The 26,023-nt window shown below is 44.6% G+C and overlaps 1 protein-coding gene across 1 annotated transcript in view; it reads right to left on the minus strand.

Annotated features, from left to right (window-relative positions):
- The window catches only part of LOC140736058 (collagen alpha-1(XIV) chain-like), a 182,569-nt gene that overhangs the window by 118,892 nt on the left and 37,654 nt on the right, over window positions 1-26,023 (minus strand). Inside the window, 3 exon segments of the mRNA XM_073061781.1 lie at window positions 15,638-15,767; window positions 18,634-18,779; window positions 23,177-23,306. Of these exon segments, the coding sequence (XP_072917882.1) occupies window positions 15,638-15,767; window positions 18,634-18,779; window positions 23,177-23,306 (406 nt within the window).

The raw sequence follows: 26,023 nt of genomic DNA on the forward strand, positions 1-26,023 counted from the left end.
TGTACCCTGCTAAACTTCAAGTGTTTTATCAAGATGGGATCCAACTGTACCAGACAGTGGAAGAGGTGACTACAGACATGAAAGCCAGAGGGTTGCCCGTCAGCATGATCGAACTGAGGGAAAGCCTGGCAGAGGAATTATCCCACTCTGCTTAGGAAATCGTGCGAGAATTGAGAAGGCAGGAGATGGGAGGAGGCCGAGAGAAGTATATTTGGAAGAGGCTGGGTGTTTTCCAAAGACAGTCCTCACCCCCTCCAGAAGAGCCATAAGGTTTGGCTAACTTTAAAAATGTTGAGAAGCAAAACAGAAGCAAAAGTAGACGGTGATATACCTACCTCGAGAAATACTTATTATAATGTGAATTTTATATTACTCAGCTATTCTACTTTATTTGCTCACTTACTCCTTTTTCCCCACCAAAATGAGAATATATATATGTGTGTATGTATGTATGTATATATATATGTGTGTGTGTGTGTGTGTGTGTGTGTGTGTGTGTGTGTGTATGTATATATATAGGAGGAGTACACAGGGAAATCTTTTCTGTGTAATGGATTTGTTCACTGACTTTTATGGATACTGCAATGGGGGCCTTCAACTCACAAGTAGGAGGGGTTATCCCCCACAGCTAGACATTTCCTCTAGCTCAACCCAGGGTCATCTGCTAGAGACCTCAGCATTGGAATCACACGTTTGTTGCCTTTTTTGTTATTATTTGAGTTTCTTGGTTCTTATTTGTTCAGGGAGTAGATTGATTAAGTTTTATTCTGCTAATTTCAATGATACATTGACAGATAAATACAGATGGCTCAGGACAAAGTAAAATTCATTTCTTTTAATGTCAATGGGCTATTAAATCCAATCAAACGTCATAGAATTTTATCCAAAATGAAAAAAGAACAAGCCCATGTAGTATATTTACAGGAAACTCACTTAAGTGATAATGAGCATAGAAAACTAAAGAGAATGGGTATCATTAATTTGTTTTTCTCTTCATATAAATCAGGACATAGGAGAGGAGTTGCTATTCTTATCTCAAGTAAGCTAAATTTTGAAAAAGTATTCGAAAAGGGAGATAAGAAGGGCAGATATATACCGGTAAGGGGAAATATAGATGGAAATTCAGTTACTCTATTGAATATACACGCACCCCCGGGAAGTGATATTAGTTTCTTTCAGAAAATTACTGATATTATGGTAGTGGAAACAGAAGGTCTCCTGATATGTGGGGAAGACTTAAACTCTTCCAATAGAAAAACCTATGAAACAAAATCCTTACATAAGAAAGTTAATACACTTTTCGAGGATGTTGATTTAATTGATATATGGAGGGACCTCTTCCCCGACAGAAGGGATTACACTCATTATTTTACTCCCCATTCTGTATATACAAGAATACAGACAGTCAGACAGACATACTTTATTGATCCCGAGGGAAATTGGGTTTCATTACAGTCACAACAACCAAGAATAGTGAAGAAATATAGCAATATGAAACCATAATTAAATAATAATAAGTTAATCATCCCAAGTGGAAATAAGTCCAGGACCAACCTATTGGCTCAGAGTGTCTGACACTCTGAGGGAGGAGTTGTAAAGTTTGATGGCCACAGGTAGAAACGACTTCCTATGACGCTCAGTGTTACATCTCGATGGAATGAGTCTCTGGCTGAATGTACTCCTGTGCCTAACCAGTACATTATGGAGTGGATGGGAGACATTGTCCAAGATGGCATGCAACTTGGACAGCATCCTCTTTTCAGACACCACCGTCAGAGAGTCCAGTTCCACCCCCACAACATCACTGGCCTTACAAATGAGTTTGTTGATTCTGTTGGTGTCTGCTACCCTCAGCCTGCTGCCCCAGCACACAACAGCAAACATGATAGCACTGGCCACCACAGACTCGTAGAACATCCTCAGCATTGTCCGGCAGATGTTAAAGGACCTCAGTCTCCTCAGGAAATAGAGACGGCTCTGACCCTTCTTGTAGACAGCCTCAGTGTTCTTTGACCAGTCCAGTTTATTGTCAATTCTTATCCCCAGGTATTTGTAATCCTCCACCATGTCCACACTGACCCCTTGGATGGAAACAGGGGTCACCAGTATCTTAGTCCTCCTCAGATCCACCACCATCTCCTTAGTCTTTTTCACATTAAGCTGCAGATGACTCTGCTCACACCAAATGACAAAGTTTCCCACCGTAGCCCTGTACTCAGCCTCACCTCCCTTGCTGATGCATCCAACTAGGGCAGAGTCATCAGAAAACTTCTGAAGATGGCAAGACTCTGTGTTGTAGTTGAAGTCCGAGGTGTAGATGGTGAAGAGAAAGGGAGACAGGACAGTCCCCTGTGGAGCCCCAGTGCTGCTGACCACTCTGTTTGACACAGTGTTGCAAGCGCACGTACTGTGGTCTGCCAGTCAGGTAATCAATAATCCATGACACCAGGGAAGCATCCGCCTGCATCACTGTCAGCTTCTCACCCAGCAGAGCAGGGCGGATGGTGTTGAACGCACTGGAGAAGTCAAAAAATATGACCCTCAACAGTGCTCGCCGGCTTGTCCAGGTGGGCGTATACACGGTTCAGCGGGTAGACGATGGCATCCTCAACTCCTAGTTGGGGCTTGAACTGGAGGGGGTCTATGTGTGGCCTAACCATAGGCCGGAGCTGCTCTAGAACAAGTCTCTCCAGGGTCTTCATGATGTGGGAGGTCAATGCCACCGGTCTGTAGTCATTGGAGCCACTGGGGCGCGGTGTCTTCGGTACAGGAACGAGGCAGGACATCTTCCACAGCACAGGAACCCTCTAGAGACTCAGGCTCAGGTTGAAGACATGGTGAAGTACTTCACATAGTTGGGGAGCACAGGCTTTGAGCATCCTGGGGCTGACACCATCCGGGCCTGCAGCCTTTCTTGGGTGGAGACGTTTCAGCTGTCTTCTCACCTGTTCAGCTGTGAAGCCCATCGTGGTGGTCTCAGGTGGGGGAGGGCTGTAGTCACGAGACCAGGGAGACCAGGAATAGACTATTACATAACATTTGGAAAAGACAAAGACAAACATCTGTGGAATTGGGACAATAGATGTAAGTGACCATGCACCTATATATTTATCTGTTGATTTTGACCTACAACCAAAGAATACTATTTGGAAGCTAAATTCGAGTCTACTCAATGATCCATACTTTAAGGAACAAATTAAAAAAGAAATTGGTCTCTACTTAGAATTCAATGATAATGGAGAGGTTTCACCTCCCATTTTATGGATACTCTGAAGGCTGTCTTAAGAGGGAAAATTCTTGCGATATCTTCATATAAGAAAAAAATAAGGAATAAAACATTAGAGGAATTACAAAATAGGCTGAAGGAACTAGAGAAAAAGCACAAATTGAATTTGGCACAGGATACATTAGAGGAAATTTTAAAAATTAGGAATGAAATTAATAGTTTGGCTATGCAAGAAATTAAGAAAAATTTAATGTTTCTTAAACAGAGACATTATGAAAGTAGATCTAAGTCCATGAAAATACTGGCGTGGAAACAAAAAAAAGATAGCAGAAAATACAATTCATAGAATTAGGGTTCCAAGAACAAAAATGATAAAAAAATAAGCTAAATGAAATTCAAGAAGCTTTTGAAGTGTTTTACAAAACTCTACATTCCAAAGTTCCAGGGGGAAGCTAACCCAAATTGACACCTTCCTGAATTCTGTAGTTACCCACTTTAAGTGAAGAACAAAATAGAACGATGACTGTTGACATAACTGAAGTTGAATTAGAAGCTGCAATTAGTAGGCTTAAATTAAGCAAGTCACCAGGATCAGATGGGTATACGACAGAGTGGTACAAAGAATTTAAAAATGAGTTAATTCCTGTTTTACTCCCTACACTGAACTGGGCTCTAAAAAAGGCACAAATGCCACCCAGTTGGAAGGAAGCGATAATCTCAGCTATACCGAAAGAAGGCAAGGATAAAATGGAATGCGGGTCATTTAGACCAATATCTGTTCTTAATGTAGATTATAGATTATTTACCTCCATCATAGCCAAACGATTAGAGGAGTTTCTACCCATACTGATACATAATGATCAGACAGGTTTTATACGACAACGCCAAACTCAAGACAATATACGAAGGACACTTCACATTATGGATCATATACAAACAAAATAAAATTGAAGCAATAGTGATAAGCGTGGACACTGAAAAAGCATTTGATTCGGTTAATTGGAATTTTCTTTACAGAGTTTTACATAGATTTGGTTTCCAAGACACAATTATTAAAACTATACAGACACCATATGACAACCCTACTGCTAGGATTAAAATCAATGGATATTTATCAAATAGCCTTACCCTAGAAAGGGGCACGAGACAGGGTTGTGCATGGTCACCACTACTCTTCACGTTATGTCTGGAACCATTAGCTCAATACATCAGACAAAATCAAGATATCAGGGGAATTACTATTAAAGGGACAGAGCATAAATTGGCTTGTTACGCGGATGACATTTTGATCTATCCAGGGCAACCAACATACTCTTTACCTAAATTGATGCAATCCTTTGAACAATATGGTCAATTATCTGGATACAAGATCAACATAGATAAAATCCAATTACTTTCATATTACTATAGCCAAGAGAAATTGAAAGTACCGTAGATTCCGGATTATAAGCCGCTACTTTTTTCCCACGCTTTGAACACTGCGGCCTTTACTACGGTGCGGCTAATGCATGGTTTTTTTTCATGCCGCCAAAAACATTTTGCCTCGTAACAGTAGACCAATAAAATTGATGAGTAGTTCACACAGGTCCAATGAAATTGTACGATAAATCAAGCGCACTTTCACAATTAAATTATTGTAAATCAGTCATTTGTACTCACCCTCATCAACATGGAAAACACTCGAAGAAAAGCATTGTGCTGCCTTTATGGCAGTTATTTAGTTTATAATATTTTCGCTTAGTAATTCATTTGTTAGTATTTTCTAGTTAAAGTTAGAAGTGTTTTAAGTATATTTGTTTTCTGTACTACATCCCGGAATGCTATGACGTCACATCCGGTTTCGCCGCGTCTTGTGGGAAATACCGGTTTGCGATAAACGGAAAGGAGGGGGCGAGCGCATTAGACCCACACGAGAACGCTGCCAGCATATGATGCAGCTTTTAAGTTAAAGGCGATCAATAACTTTTCCTGGTAGGCTGCAGTATATATTTTTTTACCAGTCGTAAGGAGATATTGGAATGTTGTTCGTGCACTGTTCAGTAAAAAAGTATACGCAACGTAATTTGTGTGTTACCGATACGTATGTATATTTAAAAGTAGCCGTGTTACAGGCACGGTTCGAAAAAAAGCATTTGCAATATGTATTTGTTTATGTTACCATACGGATTTAATTAAAAGTTAAAAAATCCTCACGTGTAATATCTTTCTGTGTAAATATCTCATATTACAACGTGGGACACCTGCGGCTTAAAATCCGGTGTGGTCTGTACAAGTACAAAATTGATTTTCTTTCTAAAATTAGAGCCTGCGGCTTTTAATCAGGTGCGCTCTGTAGTCCGGAATTTACGGTAGATATCCCTGGGCATGGCACACACAGTCTTTCAAATATTTGGGCATCATTATGCCAAAAGATTTGGCAAAATTATCAGAATGTAATTATCAGCCTTTATATAAAAAAATTAAGGAAGATATGGCAAGATGGAACCTGATTCCTTATTTTAGTCTCAGTTCAAGGATTGAGTCTATTAAAATGAATATACTGCCCAGACTGTTATATCTCTTTCAGACCCTACCAATAGAGATTAATCAAAATCAATTCAATGAATGGAACAAGATGTTATCAAGATACATTTGGCAAGGTAAAAGGCCTAGAGTTCATCTCAAAACTTTGCAATTAGCAAAGGAAAAGGGGGGATGGGGCCTACCTTCTCTTAGAGATTATTATTTTGCAGCACAGTTGAGAGCTGTGATATGTTGGTGGAACCCATCATATGACGCTCAATGGAAAAACATTGAGGAGCGGGTACTCCCCATCCCCACACAAGCAATTTTGGCTGATAACAGCCTGCAAAGGTACATAATTACTATTGATAACCCATGGGTGAAATTGACTCTTAAAATATGGAAAACTACTATAAAAGAATATAATCTAGAGGGAGATATTGCAATTCTTAAATGGTGTGCATATGACTCGGATTTTATACCAAATAAATTGGATGCTAGATTTAAGGACTAGATTTAAGCTAAAGGAATAACAGTTCTTTGCAACAGAATGAAAGAAGGAACACTGTTCAGTTTTGAAATGCTTAAAGAGAAACACAAGATTTTTATCGGTATCTACAGATGCAGCAATATGTTAATAGGACCCCTAAAAATGTAACCAAGGCAAGTACATGCTTGATAGAACTATTTAGAAAAGCTTATAATTCAGATAATGGTAGTAGAATTATTTCAAGCATGTATAAGGGTTTGTCAAATCTTAAAACACATTCGACTTCATACATTAAAACAAAATGGGAGAAGGAAGGAAGGAAGAAATTATATCTGAGGAAGAATGGGCAATAATATGGAGGTATCAATGGAAGTGTACCAGTTCACAGAAATGGAGGGAGTTCGGATGGAAAAACTTGATAAGATATTTTATTACACCCTCTCAGAAATCCCATTATGATAGTAACCTCCCTGTTTGCTGGAGAAATTGTAGAAATCAAAATGCAAATCATTATCATATTTTTTGAGACTGCCCTGTTATCAAAGACTATTGGAGGGGGATACACAATACCCTACAAAACATCTTTAAATGTGAAATACCCTTAGAGAGTAAGACCATATATTTTGGATATATACCTCAAGAATGGTTGAAAAGAGATAAATATTTAATGAATATACTGTTGGTGGCTGGTAAAAAGACTCTTACTAGGAAATGGTTATCCCAGGTGAGCCCAACTTTAAATGCATGGATGGAAATTACAATGGACATTTACAAAGTGGAGAAGATAACAGCATCCATTAATCATAAGCTGGAACAATTTGATTCATACTGGGGAAAAATGGTTTAACTACATAATGCCTCATGGGCCTGATTTTATTCTCACAAATCAATTAATATGTTGTTAAAAAAAAGATCACTCCCAACTTGTACATAGTTTTTTCCTTTTGCTTGCTTTTTCTTTCCACTCTTTTCTATAAGTGTAAACCTCAGATAAATACTATGTGGAGATTTGTGACATATATGATTATATGATATATATGTACAATGCCTGAAATACATCTTATGGAAATGTTTAAAAACACAAAATGCTGGCAGAACTCAGCAGGCCAGACAGCATCTATGGGAGGAGGTTGTGACGACGTTTCGGGCCGAAACCCTTCATCAGGAGTGAAGTAACATGGGATGGTGGAGAGGAGATAAGTAGTGGGGGGAGGGATGAAGCAGAGAGCTGGGAAGTGATAGGCTGGAGGGAAATGGGCTAGGGGGAAGGTGGAGAATTATGGGAAATAAAAGAGAAAGAAAGGTAGGGCTGGGGGGAGATTATAGTGAGGGGGGAGAAAAGAGAAAGAGAACCAGACTAAAATAATAGATAGGGATGGGGGTAAGTGGGGGCAGGGGTATCAACGGAGGTCAGTGAGTTGGATGTTCATGCCAGCAGGCAGGAGGCTACCTAGGCGGGAGATAAGGTATTGCTCCATCGACCTGCGCGTGGTCTCATCTTGACGGTAGAGGAGGCCATGGACAGACATGTCGGAGTGGGAGTGGTCTGTGGAATTGAAGTGTGTGGCCACAGGGAGATCCCACCACTGCTGGAGGACCGAGCGCCGGTGTTCGGTGAAACGGCCTACCAGTCTGCGGCGGGTCTCCCCAATGTATAAATGGCCACATCGGGAGCACAGGATACAGTATATCACCCCAGTTGACTCGCAGGTGAAGTGGTGCCTCAGCTGAAAAGACTGTCGGGGGCCTGGGATGGTGGTGAGGGAAGAAGTGTGGGGCAGGTGTAGCACTTCTTCCGTTTGCAGGGATGAGTGCCTGGAGGGAGGTCTGTGGGGAGGGATGGGGGAGATCAATGGACAAGGGAGTCGCGTAGGGAGCGATCCCTGCAGAAAGCCGAGAATGGGGGGGGGGAGGGGAAGATGTGTCTGGTGGTGGGATCACGTAGGAGGTGGCGGAAGTTACGGAGGATTATACGTTCGCCTCCAACTTTCACCCCACCCTCAAATTCACCTGGTCTATTTCCAACACCTCCCTCCCTCCGGGCACTCATCCCTGCAAAAGGAAGAAGTGCTACACCTGCCCCCACACTTCTTCCCTCACCACCATCCCAGGCCCCAGACAGTCTTTTCAGGTGAGGCACCACTTCACCTGCGAGTCAACTGGAGTGATATACTGTATCTGGTGCTCCCGATGTGGCCATTTATACATTGGGGAGACCCGCCGCAGACTGGGAGACCGTTTCACCGAACACCGGCGCTCAGTCCTCCAGCAGTGGTGGGATCTCCCTGTGGCCACACACTTCAATTCCACAGACCACTCCCACTCCGACATGTCTGTCCATGGCCTCCTCTACCGTCAAGATGAGGCCAAGCGCAGGTCAATGGAGCAATACCTTATCTCCCGCCTAGGTAGCCTCCTACCTGCCGACATGAACATGTAGTGAACTACATATACCTGCTCCTGTGGCTCCTCCCACGGACCCCGGTATAAAGGCAATTGGAGACTGAGCCCGGCCTCAGTCTCCAGGATGTAGTGTCGTGGTCAATTGCTACTTGTTCTTTCTTCCAGCCAATAAAAGCCTATATCTCGCCTCACGTCTTGGAGAGTTATTGATGGTGCATCAATTTTATTGGCTGGAAGTTTAAAACATGGAAAGCATTTTACGTCCGGAAAAATTAGACCTTGATCTTCAAGACTCCGAAGCAGTTCTTGCCTTTGAACTCTGGCTTGCATGCTTCCAATCATACTTGGAACAGATTCCAGTGACTGAGCCTGCCACAATGTACAAAATATTACTATCTAGAGTAAGTCCGAAAGTATTCTCCCTTATCAGGGACCTACCGACCTACCAAGGGGCACTGGACGCCCTCAAAAGACAGTACCTGCGGCCGGTGAACACCGTCTACGCAAGACATCGCTTAGCGACGTAGCGACAGCGACCCAGCGAGTCGAGCAGGCAGTTTCTCCGAGCCCTACAGACACTTTTGCGAACTTGCAACTGCAAAGGACTGACAGCGGAGCAGCATTCGGAGCTCCTGGTACGAGACGCCTTCGTTATGGGGATCAGGTCAGTGTACGTGCGCCAGCGGCTGCTGGAAAATGCTGATCTTACCTTACGCTCGGCGATCGAGATGGCCGACACACTGGAGGCTGCTCTGCACAATGCTGACGCTGTCCAGCCGCGCAATCCCCCGCCAGTTCCTTGGACACTGCAGACCCCGCCACCCGCCGTTGCAAGTCGCGAGTCCACAAACTCCTCAAAACCAACCACAGCTGCTGCCAGTCACAAGTCCGTGCAGTGTTACTTCTGCGGACTCGAAAAGCACCCCCGAAAACACTGCCCAGCCCGAGAAGCGACCTGCTCCAACTGCGGGAAGAAGGGCCATTTCGCCAAGGTCTGTAAGTCTGAACCACGAGCGGGGTCGAGCAGCACTGCATGTGAGGTATGGGGGCCGCCATCTTGGTCGCCGCCATCTTGCTTGCCCGCCTCGTGCAAGGCATGGGGGCGGCCATCTTTGTCGGCGCCACCTCACCCCGCCCCCGACCCACCGGTGCTTACCGGGCACCGAGACGGCGGTTCAACTCTGGCCTCCGTGACCCTCGACCAAAGCGCTCCACACCAGCTTGCAAGGTCAATGATGGACATCCTGGTGGAGGGGCACAGTACTAGCTGCCTGTTTGACACGGGCAGCACTGAGAGTTTTATTCACCCGGACATGGTGCAACGCTGCGGACTTGTGACACGGCCGGTAAGCCAGAGGGTCACCTTGCCTTCTGGGTCGTATTCCACAGACATCCGGGGGGGGTTGTGTAGCGACATTGGTGGTGCAGGGCACAGAATATCGGGACTTTGCGCTACTGGTCATGCCTCAACTGTGCGCACCTGTGCTATTGGGGCTGGACTTCCAGAGCCACCTCGAAAGTGTGACTATGGCATATGACGGGTGCCTCCCACCACTCACTGTCAGGAATCCTCAGTTTTGTGGGACTTCATCATATACCCCGCTACTGACCACACACACACACCGACCCGCACATCCCACCCAGCACCATGCTGACAGCTGCGCTACTGACACCACTTGCAGCCTCTCCACCCGCAAGATCCCTCCCCCACTGCTCTTCGCCAACCTGACCCCCGACTGTAAACCTGTGGCAACTAAAAGCAGGAGGTACAGCGCGGGGGACAGGGCCTTCATTCAGTCAGAGGTGCAGCGGCTGCTCAGGGAGGGGATCATTGAGCCAAGCACAAGTCCTTGGAGGGCCCAGGTGGTTGTTGTTCGGACCGGGCAGAAAAATAGGATGGTCGTGGACTATAGCCAGACCATCAATAGGTTCACGCAGCTTGACACGTACCCCCTACCCCGCATAGCGGATATGGTCAACCAGATAGCTCAGTACAAGGTGTACTCGACAATTGATCTGAAATCCGCTTATCACCAGCTCGCCATCTGCCCAGAGGACCGCCCCTACACCACCTTCGAGGCGGGCGGCAGGCTCTATCACTTCCTGCGCGTCCCCCTCGGTGTCACAAATGGTGTCTCTGTCTTCCAGAGGGAAATGGACCGGATTGTGGACCAGTGCCAACTGAAGGCCACATTTCCCTAACTGGATAATATCACCATCTGTGGTCACGACTGGTCGGATCACAACGCCAACCTCCAACGATTTTTCCAGGTGGCCAAAGCCCTGAACCTTACTTTTAACAGGGACAAGTGCGTGTTTGGAGCCACCCAACTCACTATCCTTGGGTATGTCGTGGAGAATGGGGTCATTGGCGTATGCGCCCCCTGTTAGAACTCCCTCTTCCCACCACCCTCAGAGCCCTCAGACGGTGCCTGGGCTTCTTTTTCTATTACACCCAATGGGTCCCTCATTACACAGACAAGGCCCACCCCCGGTCAAATCCACCACATTTCCCCTCTTTGCCGAGGCCCGCGCGGCCTTCAGCCACATTAAAGGGGACATTGCCAAAGCAACGATGCATGCGGTGGACGAGATCATTCCCTTCCAAGTAGAGAGTGACGCCTCCGACTTCGCGCTGGCTGCTACCCTCAATCAGGCAGGCAGGCCAGTAGCATTCTTTTCTCGTACCCTTCAAGGCCCTGAAATTCGGCATGTGTTACGAATGTGCCACAACTCTGAGGGGCCGAAGGGTACAAAGTAGCCCCCTCCTTTTTGAGAATCGCAAGATCGCTATTAATTCGGATCTGGGACCCAGGAAATGAGAGAGAGACATCCAGAATACACAAGGTTTGGAATGTGTCCTGGCCTCAGCAAGACGGAACCATTGATAACGGCTATTGTCTCTTGGAGACGGAATTGTGTATTGAGTACTGTACTATTCATTGAAGCCCCTCAGGGGATGACCAGAGTGGGCTGGTTGAGGGATTGCATCATCCCAACCTGATTGACATCTGAGACCCCGTGAGTAAGGATAAAAGAGGGGTCTGGGGAACAACCCCTTTAGACGCACCAGGAGAAACGCTAGAAATCCCGTGACAGCGTTTAATAGCGACAGCCGGTGGGGCTCGCGTGCGTCCTTTTCCCTTGCCTGGGAATTGGCGGGCTCGCCACGGAAGAACGGCTTTAGCTAAAGGAGAGGCCAAAAGTGGCCGGCCTCACCAACGGAACTCTCGAAGGATCGGAATCATAAAAGGAAAAGCCGGCAAGTTTCTAAAAATCTCTCTCTTGACTCCAACCAAAGGCTGCAGCCTGAATGAACTGAGTGACTTATGAGTATACCCGCACTTTTAGATTTAGTATTGACGACGTATATTATCTGTATGTTTGCATTGATATTATTTTTGTGTATTTTTACTAATAAATACTGTTAAAAATAGTACCATCAGACTTCAATGGACCTCTCTACCTTTGCTGGTAAGTGACCCAGTTACGGGGTTCGTAACACACCCAATGGGTCCCCCATTACGCAGACAAGGCCCGCCCCCTGGTCAAGTCTACCATATTTCCCCTCTCTGCCGAGGCCTGCGCAGCCTTCAGCCGCATTAAAGGGGACATTGCCAAAGCAACAATGCATGCGGTGGGTGAGACCATTCCCTTCCAAGTAGGGAGTGACGCCTCCGACTTCGCGCTGGCTGCTACCCTCAATCAGGCAGGCAGGCCAGTAGCATTCTTTTCTCGTACCCTTCAAGGCCCTGAAATTCGGCACTCCGCGGTGGAGAATGAAACCGAGGCCACAGTGGAAGCTATTAGGCACTGGATGCACTATCTCGCCGGCAAAAGGTTCACCTTGCTGACCGACCAGCGCTCGGTTGCATTCATGTTCAGCAACCAACAGCGGGGCAAAATCAAAAATGATAAAATTTTGCGGTGGAGAACAGAACTCTCCACCTATAACTATGATATCCTGTACTGGCCTGGAAGGCTCAATGAGCCCCCTGATGCCCTATCCCGGGGAATGTGTGCCAGCGCACAGCTCGACCAGCTATACGCCCTCCATGCAGATCTTTGCCACCCGGGGGTCACCCGATTTTACCATTTCGTGAAAGCCCGGAACCTGCCGTACTCCCTTGAGGACATCAGGACAATAACCAGGGACTGCCAAGTCTGCGCTGAGTGCAAACCGCACTTCTACCGTCCTGAAAAGGCGCAACTTATCAAGGCCACCCGCCCCTTTGAGCGACTGAGTGTTGACTTTAAGGGTCCCCTTCCCTCCACCAACCGCAATGTCTACTTTCTCAACATTATCGACGAGTACTCGCGGTTCCCCTTTGCCATCCCCTGCCCCGACACCACTGCCACGTCCGTCATAAAAGCCCTGCGCCAGCTCTTCACTCTGTTCGGATATCCCTGCTATATCCACAGTGATAGAGGGTCCTACTTTATGAGTGACGAGCTGCACCAGTACCTGCTGGCTAGGGGCATTGCTACTAGTAGGACCACGAGCTATAATCCCCGGGGAAATGGACAGGTGGAGAGGGAGAATGCCACAGTGTTTAAGGCCACACTTTTAGCCCTTAAGTCAAAAGGGTTGCCGGTCTCTCGATGGCAGGAGGTCCTCCCCGAGGCACTCCACTCTATCTGCTCCCTGTTATGTACGTCCACCAATGCCACCCCTCACGAGCGCCTATTTTCTTTCCCCAGGAAGTCTGCCACTGGGACCACCCTACCAGTTTGGCTGACGTCCCCGGGGCCAGTGCTGCTCCGAAAACATGTGAGGAGTAATAAATACTCCCCGCTGGTCGAGAGGGTTCACTTTCTACATGCGAACCCCCAGTATGCCTACGTGGTCTTACCTGATGAGCGGGAGGACACGGTCTCCGTCCACGACCTGGCGCCCGCAGGAGCAGCAGATCACTACCCCGAACACTCCACGGTAACTGTTAACCCTGTACCCGAGGTGACACCGCGCACACCGAGGCCTAAACAGACTCCTCATGTCACTCCTATACCGGGCGTCTCGCACGCGCATATACCAGGCGCCTCGCACACACATGAGGGATCACTGACGCCTAGTGGGCTGACATCTCCAGTTAGGCCGGAACCAGCACAACCACTGTCTCCAGTGCAATCACCACCGGCACCTGTGCAATCACCACCGGCACCTGTGCAATCACCACCGGCACCTGTGCAATCACAGCCGGTGCTACGTAGATCGCAGCGACAGATTCGACCACCTGATAGACTTAACCTGTAAATATACTTGTAAGAAAATTCGCCCCATGGGGACTCTCTTTTAAAACAAAGGGGGGGTGAATGTGGTGAACTACATATACCTGTCTGGACACGCCCCTCCTGCTGACTGCTCCTGTGGCTTCTCCCACTGACCGTGGCTCCTCCCACAGACCCCGGTATAAAGGCGATTGGAGACTGAGCCTGGCCTCAGTCTCCAGGATGTAGTGTCGTGGTCAATTGCTGCTTGTTCTTTCTTCCAGCCAATAAAAGCCTATATCTCGCCTCATGTCTCGGAGAGTTATTGTTGGTGCATCAGAACATCCAACTCACAGACCTCCGTTGATACCCCTGACCCCCCTTACCCCCATCCCTATCTATTATTTTAGTCTGGTTCTCTTTCTCTCTCTTTTCCCCCCCTCACTATAATCTCCCACCCCAGCCCTACCTTTCTTTCTTTTTTATTTCCCATAATTCTCCACCTTTCCCCTAGCCCATTTCCCTCCAGCCTATCACTTCCCAGCTCTCTGCTTCATCCCTCCCCCCACTTCTTATCCCCTCTCCACCATCCCATGTTACTTCACTCCTGATGAAGGGTTTCGGCCCGAAACGTCGTCACTACCTCCTCCCATAGATGCTGTCTGGCCTGTTGAGTTCTGCCAGCATTTTGTGTTTTTATCTATTTCCAGCATCTGCAGATTCACTCGTGTGCTTATGGAAATGTTTGTTTGATGATGAACTTCAATTAAAAAAACTACAAAAAAAAGTCCCATCAAACTCTAGCCACACTATGTAGAGGTGATCAATTTTATCAAATTCATAGAAAAATGCTGAATTCACTGCATATTCATTGCTAGCTTAAATCTACAGCATTTTTCTCAGTTGCTCCATGTTGCTTTTTAAACATCTCGCAACAGAATAATGTGGAATCATCAGTAAACATCCACATCACTGACATGATAAAGGGAAGGCCATTCTTGAAGTAGCTGATTTGAAAAGCAGGAGATACTAAATGGAGACAGTAGGAAATATTAAGGAAACACTCACTTTAAAATTCATTGATGAAAATAACACATAACATAATGGTTAATTTACTGGACCCGTACACCAGCCAATCCATTGACACAAGTTCAAATTCCGCAAGTGCTGCTGTGGAACTTAAAGTTCCTCTAATGTAAATACATTCAAGATTCAAGTGAATTTATTATCAAATAAAGAATAAATTACCCAACTTTGGGATTTGCGTGGTCACAGATAGCCACAGAGCAAAGAACCCAGTTTAAAGGAAACAAAAGAAGAAAAATAAAAGACCAACACTCGATGTGCAAGAGAAAGAAAATAAAACGCAAATCATGCAAACAATTGAAGCACACAACAGCATTCTAAACCAAAAATGAGTCTTCAGATCCAAACCCCAGCACAGCCCAGATCTGCTTATAAAACATTTTACAATTTTTAAAAAAAAGGTAGTATTAACTTTAACACTCATGACGAACCATCTAGCTCATAATGTCACTGGGTGAATGGAAATATAGCAGTCTTGTCTGGCCTTAAATAGTTCTGACTCGAAGCACTGTGGTCGACTTATAATTGCCCTTGCCATAAAACACAGTTCAAAGATGGACTTTAAGTGTTTACCTCACTCCATGCCTACATCCCGAGTATGAATAAAAAAGACAACTTAAAAACAATTATTACCAACATCTAGAATAAATGAGTTAATGCAAGGTCATGGAGATTATATACAATGTTACGGTAATTGATTATACATGTTTAAATAGACTCACGTGTTGCTTGCTGTGCTGTTACTGGTTCGCTTGTTTCCTCTCCATATAAAGCATAAGCTGTTACAATATACTCTGCATTTGGAGAAAGATCTTCTATTTCAATATCTGTGTATTGAGCATCAATCCTGATCTGTTATTACAAGAAAGCTATGTAAATATTTTGAAAGTAACTGTACAAATTTTGTTTCCTTAAACAGAGAGCCCCTGGAATTCTTTACATTAATGGACAACCCGCAGGAAGGTTATTCTAGAACTATATAAAACTTTCCATCGGCCAAAGCCGAAGCATCAGCTGACTGGGGAAGATGAAAATCTGGATGTACAGACCTGATAGTAGCGATGGAGAAAGATGGGACCAGCTTTCTCAATGATGGGTGCCCAGGACTAGATAGTCCAAGTTCCCCAAATAACTTCAATGAAGTGATATTACAGCATGTTTTACTGACGTATGACACTAAAGGTGCAAGGATAATGAACTCCAGGAAGTGCCCAGTCAAAATCAACAGAGAGAGAAAAGGATGTTGTAACAATTATTATTTTTAAAAACTGACTTTAGTTCCTGAAATAAGTTATGTAATTGAATCTCTATCAGTGAGACTGAACTATAAATGAACAGAATGATTGATATCGACAATCACTAAAATGTAGTACAAAGAGTATTTAATTAGGCCAACCATTTACATTCCAACTGCCTTCACCATAAGGTGATTGAAATGTAAAAGCAACATATTACCTCAGTTGTGCACATTCACCCGGGCAAGGTCATTGCTATTGAACCCTAAAAAGCAAATATTGGCCTTCAATTGCTTATAGCATGGGTTTGACATCATTGTAACAGAGCTTGAAGAGTTCAACTATGAGGGTAAGTTTTGAGCAGTCAGTTTGATTAATGATCAAGTTAATAAATTCAATAGGGCAGGTCCAGAGAAATCCCTCCGGTGAAAGAATTCAGAACAAAAGAACATGGTCTTATATGAAAAGATTTATGAGAATTTATGTTGTACCTTGTATAATATGTTGATATCTCAAAGTTCTTCACAAATAAAGAAAACTGAATTGTTCAAGTTTGCTTCATGCCAATTGCAGTCATCATGGCACATGAAATGCAGGAGCCAGTTTGCACAAAACAAGCTCTCATTACCAGTGACCAGGTAATATTCGATTTTACAACCATGCTAACTGACAGACAAGTATTGGACAGAATGCTTAGAAGGAAGACAGGACTTCCAGTCAAAGGTCTCACGGGAATGGTAAATTGAGATCTATGCTATTTAAAAATAAAATTTTAAAAATCTTCAATCTTTATTTCTTCTGCACACATGAAATTTTTAAGACTGTGATTGACACTCTTTATTAATGAACACATGCTAAATTTAAGCCAGTTGAGTAAGTTTCAGATGAACCATAGACTTTTGATGAGGCTAGGGGGCTAGACTGGGATATTCAAGATCCAATCCTCCTTCTAGAGTTTCTGATCCACTTCAGTGTAATAGAAATTGATGACTATTGAAAGCTGGGCAGTAAGTTTTCTATTTCATAAAAATAATCCTTCTTCAACAAGCTTCACCAAAAATATAAACATGGGCTGATTTCATTGATTCAATGCAATAGCTTCAGATAGATTTCTACTGCAGGCAGTCCCCGGGTTACAAACGAGTTCCATTCCTGAGACAGACCTTCAGTCAGATTTGTACATAAGTCGGAACAGGTACATCCAACATTATTTAGCATCAGTTAGTCAAATGTTTGTCTTAGTATATAGTATATATTTTACCTTTCTATGCATATAAAACACTTAAGAAATGTATGTATAATTAAACCACTGCATTGATTAGTAATAATTGTAGCTTTCATCGGGGCAGAGCCTTTCACATGTTCCATTATTCTCACTTTATCCTTTACCTGTATCCTTTCAAGTTGTTCCGATCATTGACTGACTGTAACCTAGTTTTTCCAATGACTGATGGCATTCCACCTCTTTCCAATTGCTTTATTATTTCCACTTTATTTTCAATCGCGATCGTTTTCCATCAACGGAACAGAAAACTGCGGATTTTATGTTCTATCACTGAGCAGCAGTGAACCATCTGATTAGCCTATCAGAGTTCTCTTGAGGAACTAGTTGACTTGATCAGCATTTCTTATCTGGCTAACGTTCACGATTGCCCTTAATAAAAAAAATACAGCAGCAGCCGTAGGCAGCGGTCTTGTGCTGCTCCGGGACATAAAGTCCACCGGTACTGAAACAGGTTAAATGGGACAAGTGGAGGCAGTGCTGACTGGAAAAGGGGGGCTCAGGATGAATCTTGCTAAGAAATATATAAGCCAAATACAAAGTTACACACTCAACACAGTGTTAACGGGAACAACTTAAAACGGACAGCATCGTGATCCAACTTAAAATGGCAGAAGGTGTTTTCCTCCCTCCGTTCGTAAGTACGAGTTGTCCGTAATTGGACATTCATAACTCGGGGACTGCCTGTATTGCCAAGCAGACTTGATGGGCTAAATGTCCTAATTCAGCTACTATGTCTTATGGTCTTAAGAGAATGTGGGTACTTCCAAGTTGCTATTGCCAAGTCTGAATGATTTGGTTGAAGACAAATGTTTTTATCTATATGCCCTTTGTTACATTTACAGGAACCAAACAGTCTTTTCTACTAATAATATACTAATGGTTAGAAACCATAGAGATCAATTTGGTTTCAGATTCTATGAGAAGCGCTCACCTCCAGGTCTAAACCAATCTTGACAACCAAATCATCGTCAATTATTCTACAGGATCTCCCTAACTGTATATCCTCTTCAACAATGAGCTACTACAAGGTTATAATAATTGCTACATGACTTCAATATAATTAGATCAAATTTTTATTTTAATGGATACTTTCATTAAGAAATGTACTCATCTTACAAGAGCATATTTTAAAGCAAAATACAAAATATAACTTAATATAAAAGCAGAACATGAAAACTCTGACACGGATAAAAATTACCTCTTTTCCATCTTCTACTTCATCAGTAGATACTTGTTCATAAAGGACCATATAATGAGTGGCTTCATCTTGAGGCTGCCATTTAATTCTCATACTGTTATGTGTGACATCATAGATTGTAAGATTATTCAGGGACGGGAAAGACACTAAAAATGAAGAATGTTAAATAAAACCAGTCAGATCAACTTTAAATAGGAGAACTAACTATCACAGGGAATAACGAACAAATTACATTCCTTTACCTGTATTTAACTGCACGAGTTAACTCATTTATTTTAAATGTGCTAGGTCAGCTAAAATATTGAGAAACATCAGACTATCATATTCAATTATAAATATCTGAAAAAATTACTAGCTATCCCATCTTGTAAATGAACATCTCAACCTTCCAATAGAATAGAATAACTACTGATATACTATTTGTTCTTCAGGAAATTGAACAGACAGCCTGATGCACCATCAATAACTCACGCCGAGACTTAGGAAGTGAGATTATCGGCTTTTATTGACTGAAGGACAACACTACATCCTGGGGAAAATGAGGGAGAGCAGCAGGCCACAGTCGCCTTTATACAGGGGTCTGTGGGAGGAGCCACAGGGGTAGTCAGCAGGGTCTTGGGAGGAGCCACAGGAGCAGTCAGACAGGTATATCTAGTTCACCACATTCACCCCCCCTTTGTTTAAAAAAATTCCCAAGCATATTTACAGGTTAAGTCGATCAGGTGGTCGAATCGTTCGCTGCGATCTACGTAGCTCCGGCTGCAATTGCACAGGAGCCGGAGGTGATGACAGCACAGGTGCCGGAGGTGGTGTGTGCTCCGAAGGCGGAGAGTGGGTTAATTCTGTCCCAACAGGAGGTGTCAGGGACCCCTCGCGTGTGAGCGAGGGCCCTGGAACAGACGCATACGGAGTCTGTGTGGGGCACGGGGCGTGCGGAGTCACCTCGGGTACAGGGTGCATAGTTACCGTGGAGTGCTCGGGGTAGTGGTCTGCTGCTCCGGCGGGCGCCAGGTCGCGGACAGAGACCGTGTCCTCCCGCCCATCAGGCAAGACCACGTAGGCATACTGGGGATTAGCATGCAGGAGGTGAACCTTCTCGACCAGTGGTGAGTACTTATTACTCCTCGCATGTTTACGCAGCAGCACTGGCCCCGGGGACGTCAGCCAAATTGGCAGGGTGGTCCCAGTGACAGACTTCCTGGGAAAAGAGAATAAACGTTCGTGAGGGGTGGCATTAGTGGACGTACACAACAGGGAGCGGATAGAGTGGAGTGCCTCAGGGAGGACCTCCTGCCATCGGGAGACCGGCAACCCTTGTGACTTAAGGGCTAAAAGTATGGCCTTCCACACTGTGGCATTCTCCCTCTCCACCTGACCATTCCCCCGGGGATTATAACTCGTGGTGCGACTAGTAGCTATGCCCCTAGCAAGCAGGAACCGGCGCAACTCGTCACTCATAAAGGAGGACCCTCTATCACTGTGGATATAGCAGGGATATCCGAACAGTGTGAAGAGCTGGCGCAGGACTTTGATGACCGACGTGGTAGTAGTGTCGGGGCAGGGAACGGCAAAGGGGAATCGCGAGTACTCGTCAATAATACTAAGAAAGTAGACATTGCGGTCGGTGGAGGGAAGGGGGCCCTTAAAGTCAATACTCAGTGTGCGTGTGGTAACGGAGTATATGGCGAAGTCCCACCAAACTGAGGATTCCTGACAGTGAGTGGTGGGAGGGGCCCGTCATATGCCATAGTCACACTTTTGAGATGGCTCTGGAAGTCCAGCCCCAATAGCACAGGTGCGCACAGTCGAGGCATGACCAGGAACGCAAAGTTCCGATATTCTGTGCCCTGCACCACCAATGTCGCTACACAACCCACCCGGATGTCTGTGGAATGCGACCCTGAAGCCAAGGTGATCTTCTGACGGACCGGCCGTGTCACGAGTCCGCAGCGTTTCACTGTGGCCGGGTCAATAAAACTCTCAGTGCTGCCCGTGTCAAACAGGCAGCGAGTCCTGTGCCCCTCCACCAGGATGTCCATCATCGACCTTGCCAGCTGGTGCGGAGCGCTTTGATCGAGGGTCACGGAAGCCAGCGTTGAACTGGGCGTGTCGAGGGCGGGGCCTGGTGACGCCGGCAAAGATGGCCGCTCACATCCGGGCATGCAAGATGGCGAGGCGGGGGCGGGGCCTGGTGACGCCGGCAAAGATGGCCGCTCACATCCGGGCATGCAAGAGGGCGGCTCCCAGGTCGCACACGGGTAGGTAGGGGCGGGGCCAGGTGACGCCGGCAAAGATGGTTGTCCACATCCGGTCATGCAAAATGGCGGCCCCCAGGTCTCAGACGCGGCGCTGCTCGACCCCGGGCGCGGTTTAGATTTACAGACCTTGGCGAAATGGCCCTTCTTCCCACAGCGGGAACAAGTCGCTTCGCGCGCCGGACAGAGTTCTCGTGCATGTTTCCGAAGCCCACAAAAGTAACAGAGTCTCATACCTGGCGAATTCGTGGGGTTTGAGATACCGCGACTGGCTGCGGCGTTGGCGAATTCGCTCGGAACCGGGGAATGGCTCGGTTGGACTTCTTCGGCGTACAGTTGCGCAGCCTCTATCGAACTGGCCGTCTCTATCGCAGAGCGTAAGGTAAGATCAGCTTTTTCCAGCAGCCGCTGGCGGATACACACTGACCGAACCCCAGTCACAAAAGCGTCTCGGACCAAGAGTTCCTTATGCTGTTCCGCTGAGAGCGCTTTGCAGCCACAGTCTCGCGCGAGTATCTGTAGTTCGCTGAGGAATTCAGCAGTCGACTCCGTAGGCCGCTGTTTTCGCGTGGCCAAGCGGTGCCGTGCATAAACTGGATTTACAGGCCGCAGGTACTGTCTTCGGAGGGCGGCAAGCGCCTCCTCGTAGGTGGATATGTCCCTGATGAACGAATAAACTTTTGGGGCGACCCTCGAGAAGAGAAGTTTGTGCCGAACAGCCGAATCGGTGGCACGAACCTCCTCTAAGTACGATTGGAAGCACACCAGCCAGTGTTCAAAGGCAAGAGCTGCTCCCGGGTCTCGGGGGTCCAAGTCTAGGCGTTCTGGGCGTAAAGCGGTTTCCATGTTGTAACTTTCAGTCAATAAAATTGATGCACCATCAATAACTCACGCCGAGACTTAGGAAGTGAGATTATCGGCTTTTATTGACTGAAGGACAACACTACATCCTGGGGAAAATGAGGGAGAGCAGCAGGCCACAGTCGCCTTTATACAGGGGTCTGTGGGAGGAGCCACAGGGGTAGTCAGCAGGGTCTTGGGAGGAGCCACAGGAGCAGTCAGACAGGTATATCTAGTTCACCACACAGCCTTGACACACCTACACCTCAAATGTGGTCTGGAAACTCTTGGCTTGCTCCACTGAGGAAAAACAGCCTTAAAAGATATTTTCTTCTGCATCAGTCTGATAAGATAGATCTCACCTCCTCAAGAATCTCCCAGTACATACCCTGGCTATCACAAAGGATGTGAGTAAGGGAGCAGATTTCAACATCATAAACTAATATTAAAGACAAGATCACTGGACAAGGAAAGTGAACATGGATGCAAGCCAGGAGAAGGCGAGGACATGGATAATCAAAATGATGGCAAGTTAAAGACTGCAGCTATTTGAGGAAGATAAATGTACTCTGACATCGGCCTAGGTAGGATGGCTCCCCACAAGTAACTCAGAATTAGGCCTTGCCCTTCAGTTTTATTTAGGCCTTGCAAATTGTATACCTTATTTGTAGCGGTTGCCCATGCCAAGGCTCTATGTGTCAGCCAGTGATATACTGGATGTGCCTGCTGCAATTTTGATTTGCAATCTCCTGTTCTAACCTGAAAATAGTCCTTCATGTCAAAAAAATTGCAATGGGACACCATCACAATACTTCACACCAAGGACTTTTTAGGGATAGTTGTTTGCAGCAAAGAAGATCAACTATGTTGAGGAGATTCAATCATAAGGAAGGAAAGCATGAAGATTGGACCATTAGAACCACCAGTTATTTCACCTCCCAGGAACTAAAATAAATATCACAGTTTCAAATTAAATGATTTACTGAAGGGGTGTAAGGAAAATCTAATTTTAATCTGCAGATTGCGTAGTCAAATCTGTTCTTGCAAAGTAATATTATAAAGAGAGAGAAGAGGCACACAAATTTCTTTGCATACTTGGAAATAATATCAGTGTCTTGTGCAGAAGTTGATCAATATGAAAAATATTAGAATTCTTTGATCTAATGAAAAAAACATTTTTTGATGATAAGAATGGATGCATTATAAGAAAGAGGCTAAATAACAAGGTGTTCATCACTTAAATGGAGAGAAACTGAACTTGTTTTCTTGTTGAAGATATAAAGGACATATCCAAACAGTAAAAGACTTAATATTGAAAAACACAAGTTTTTAGTTAATCTCTTAAAATTTGTTCAGAAGTTACTCCACCAATCTGTGTGTTATATAATACCACAAATCTAAATAGCTCAGATTTCGACTATTTATTACATGGTACTTTGATAACATACGTGTTGTTTCAATGCCTCTGAGACCTTCACCAACTAAATTTTCATAGATGGGAAACACTGCAATTTGATATTCAGTAAGGGAGTGTAAATTCTCTAGGACAACTGATGAAACTGTTCCATCCACAATCACCTGCAAAATAAAAACAACATGAAATTTTAAAAAATTCTAACAATACAAACCTTACATTTGTAATCTATGGCAATGTGGTCATAAGGTTATATAATCAATCCATTATATCACAAAAAAAGATATTATGAATTGCTTGGTTGTTACAATCCCTTGCTCTTCTCCATTCCATCAAATTTCTGCACACAGCTCTCTTACCAGTTGCTCTACTATAACCATATAACAATTACAGCACGGAAACAGGCCATCTCAGCCCTTCTGGTCCATGCCGAACGCTTACTCTCACCTAGTCCCACTAACCCGCACTCAGCCCATAACACTCCATTCCTTTCCTGTCCATATACCTATCCAATTTTACTTTAAATGACAATACCAAACCTGCCTCTACCACTTCTACTGGAAGCTTGTTCCACACAGCTACCAGTCTCTGAGTAAAGAAATTCCCCCTCGTGTTACCCTTAAACTTTTGCCCCCTAATTCTCTACTCATGTCCTCTTGTTTGAACCTCCCCTACTCTCAATGGAAAAAGCCTATCCACATCAACTCTATCTATACCCCTCATAATTTTAAACACCTCTATCAAGTCCCCCCTCAACCTTCTACGCTCCAAAGAATAAAGACCTAACTTGTTCAACCTTTCTCTTTAACTTAGGTGCTGAAACCCAGGTAACATTCTAGTAAATCTTCTCTGTACTCTTTCTATTTTGTTGTCATCTTTTCTATAATTCAGGGACCAGAACTGTACACAATACTCCAAACTCGACCTTACCAATGCCTTGTACAATTTTAACATTACATCCCAACTCCTATACTCAATGCTCTGATTTATAAAGGCCAACATATCAAAAGCTTTCTTCACCACCCTATCCACATGAGATTCCACCTTCAGGGAACTATGCACCATTATTCCTAGATCACTCTGTTCTACTGCATTCTTCAATGCCCTACCATTTACCATGTATGTCCTATTTGGATTATTCCTACCAAAATGTAGCACCTTACACTTATCAGCATTAAACTCCATCTGCTATCGTTCAGCCCACTCTTCTAACTGGCCTAAATCTCTCTGCAAACTTTGAAAACCTACTTCATTATCATCAACGCCACCTACCTGAGTGTCATCTGCATACTTACTAATCCAATGTACCACCCCATCATCCAGATCATTAATGTATATGACAAACAACATTGGACCCAGCACACGTCCCTGAGGCACACCACTAGTAACCAGCCTCCAACCTGACAAACAGTTATCCACCAGTACTCTCTGGCATCTTCCATCCAGCCACTGTCGAATCCATTTTACTACTTCAATATTAATACCTAACGATTGAACCTTCCTAACTAACCTTCCGTGCAGAACCTTGTCAAAGGCCCTACTGAAGTCCATATAGACAACATCCACCGCTTTACCCTCATCATCTTTCCTCGCAACCTCTTCAAAAAATTCAATAAGATTTTTCAAACATGTCCTTCCACGCACAAATCCCTGTTGACTGTTCCTAATCAGACCCTGTCTATCCAGGTAATTATATATACCATCTCTAAGAATACTTCCCATTAATTTACCCACCACTGACGTCAAACTGACAGGCCTATAATTGCTAGGTTTACTCTTAGAACCCTTTTTAAACAATGGAACCACATGAGCAATATGCCGATCCTCCGGCACCATCCCCATTTCTAATGACATTTGAAATATTTCTGTCAGAGCCCCTGCTATTTCTACACTAACCTCCTTGAAGGTCCTAGGAAATATCCTGTCAGAATCTGGAGATTTATCCACTTTTATATTCCTTAAAAGTGCCAGTACTTCCTCCTCTTTAATCGTCATAGTATCCATAACTTCTCTACTCATTTCCCTTACCTTACACAATTCAATATCCTTCTTTTTAGTGAATACTGAAGAAAAGAAATTGTTCAAATTCTCCCCCATCTCTTTCGGCTCCACACATAGCTGTCCACTCTGATTCTCTAAGGGACCAATTTTATCCCTCACTATCCTTTTGCAATTAATATAACTGTAGAAACCCTTCAGATTTATTTTCACCTTACTTGCCAAAGCAACCTCATATCTTCTTTTAGCTTTTCTAATTTCTTTCTTAAGATTCTTCTTATACTCTTTATATTCCTCGAGCACCTCATTTACTCCATGCTGCCTATATTTATTGTAGATATCTCTCTTTTTCCTAACCAAGTTTCCAATATCCCTTGAAAACCATGGCTCTCTCAAACTTTTAACCTTTCCTTTCAACCTAACAGGAACATAAAGATTCTGTACCCTCAAAATTTCACCTTTAAATGACCACCATTTCTCTATTACATCCTTCCCATAAAACAAATTGTCCCAAACCACTCCTTCTAAATCTTTTCGCATCTCCTTAAAGTTAGCCTTTCTCCAATCAAAAATCTCAACCCTGGGTCCAGTCCTATCCTTCTCCACAATTATATTGAAACTAATGGCATTGTGATCACTGGACCCGAAGTGCTCCCCAACACACACCTTCGTTACCTGACCTATTTCATTCCCTAACAGAAGATCCAACACTGCCCCTTCTCTAGTTGGTTCCTCGATGTATTGCTGCAAAAACATTATCCTGCACACATTTTACAAACTCCAAACCATTCATCCCTTTTACAGTATGGGCTTCCCAGTCTATATGTGGAAAATTAAAATCTCCCACAATCACAACCCTGTGCTTACTACAAATATCTGCTAT

The sequence above is a fragment of the Hemitrygon akajei genome, chromosome 11 (assembly GCF_048418815.1).
Source record: "Hemitrygon akajei chromosome 11, sHemAka1.3, whole genome shotgun sequence".
Taxonomy (NCBI): Eukaryota; Metazoa; Chordata; class Chondrichthyes; order Myliobatiformes; family Dasyatidae; genus Hemitrygon; species Hemitrygon akajei.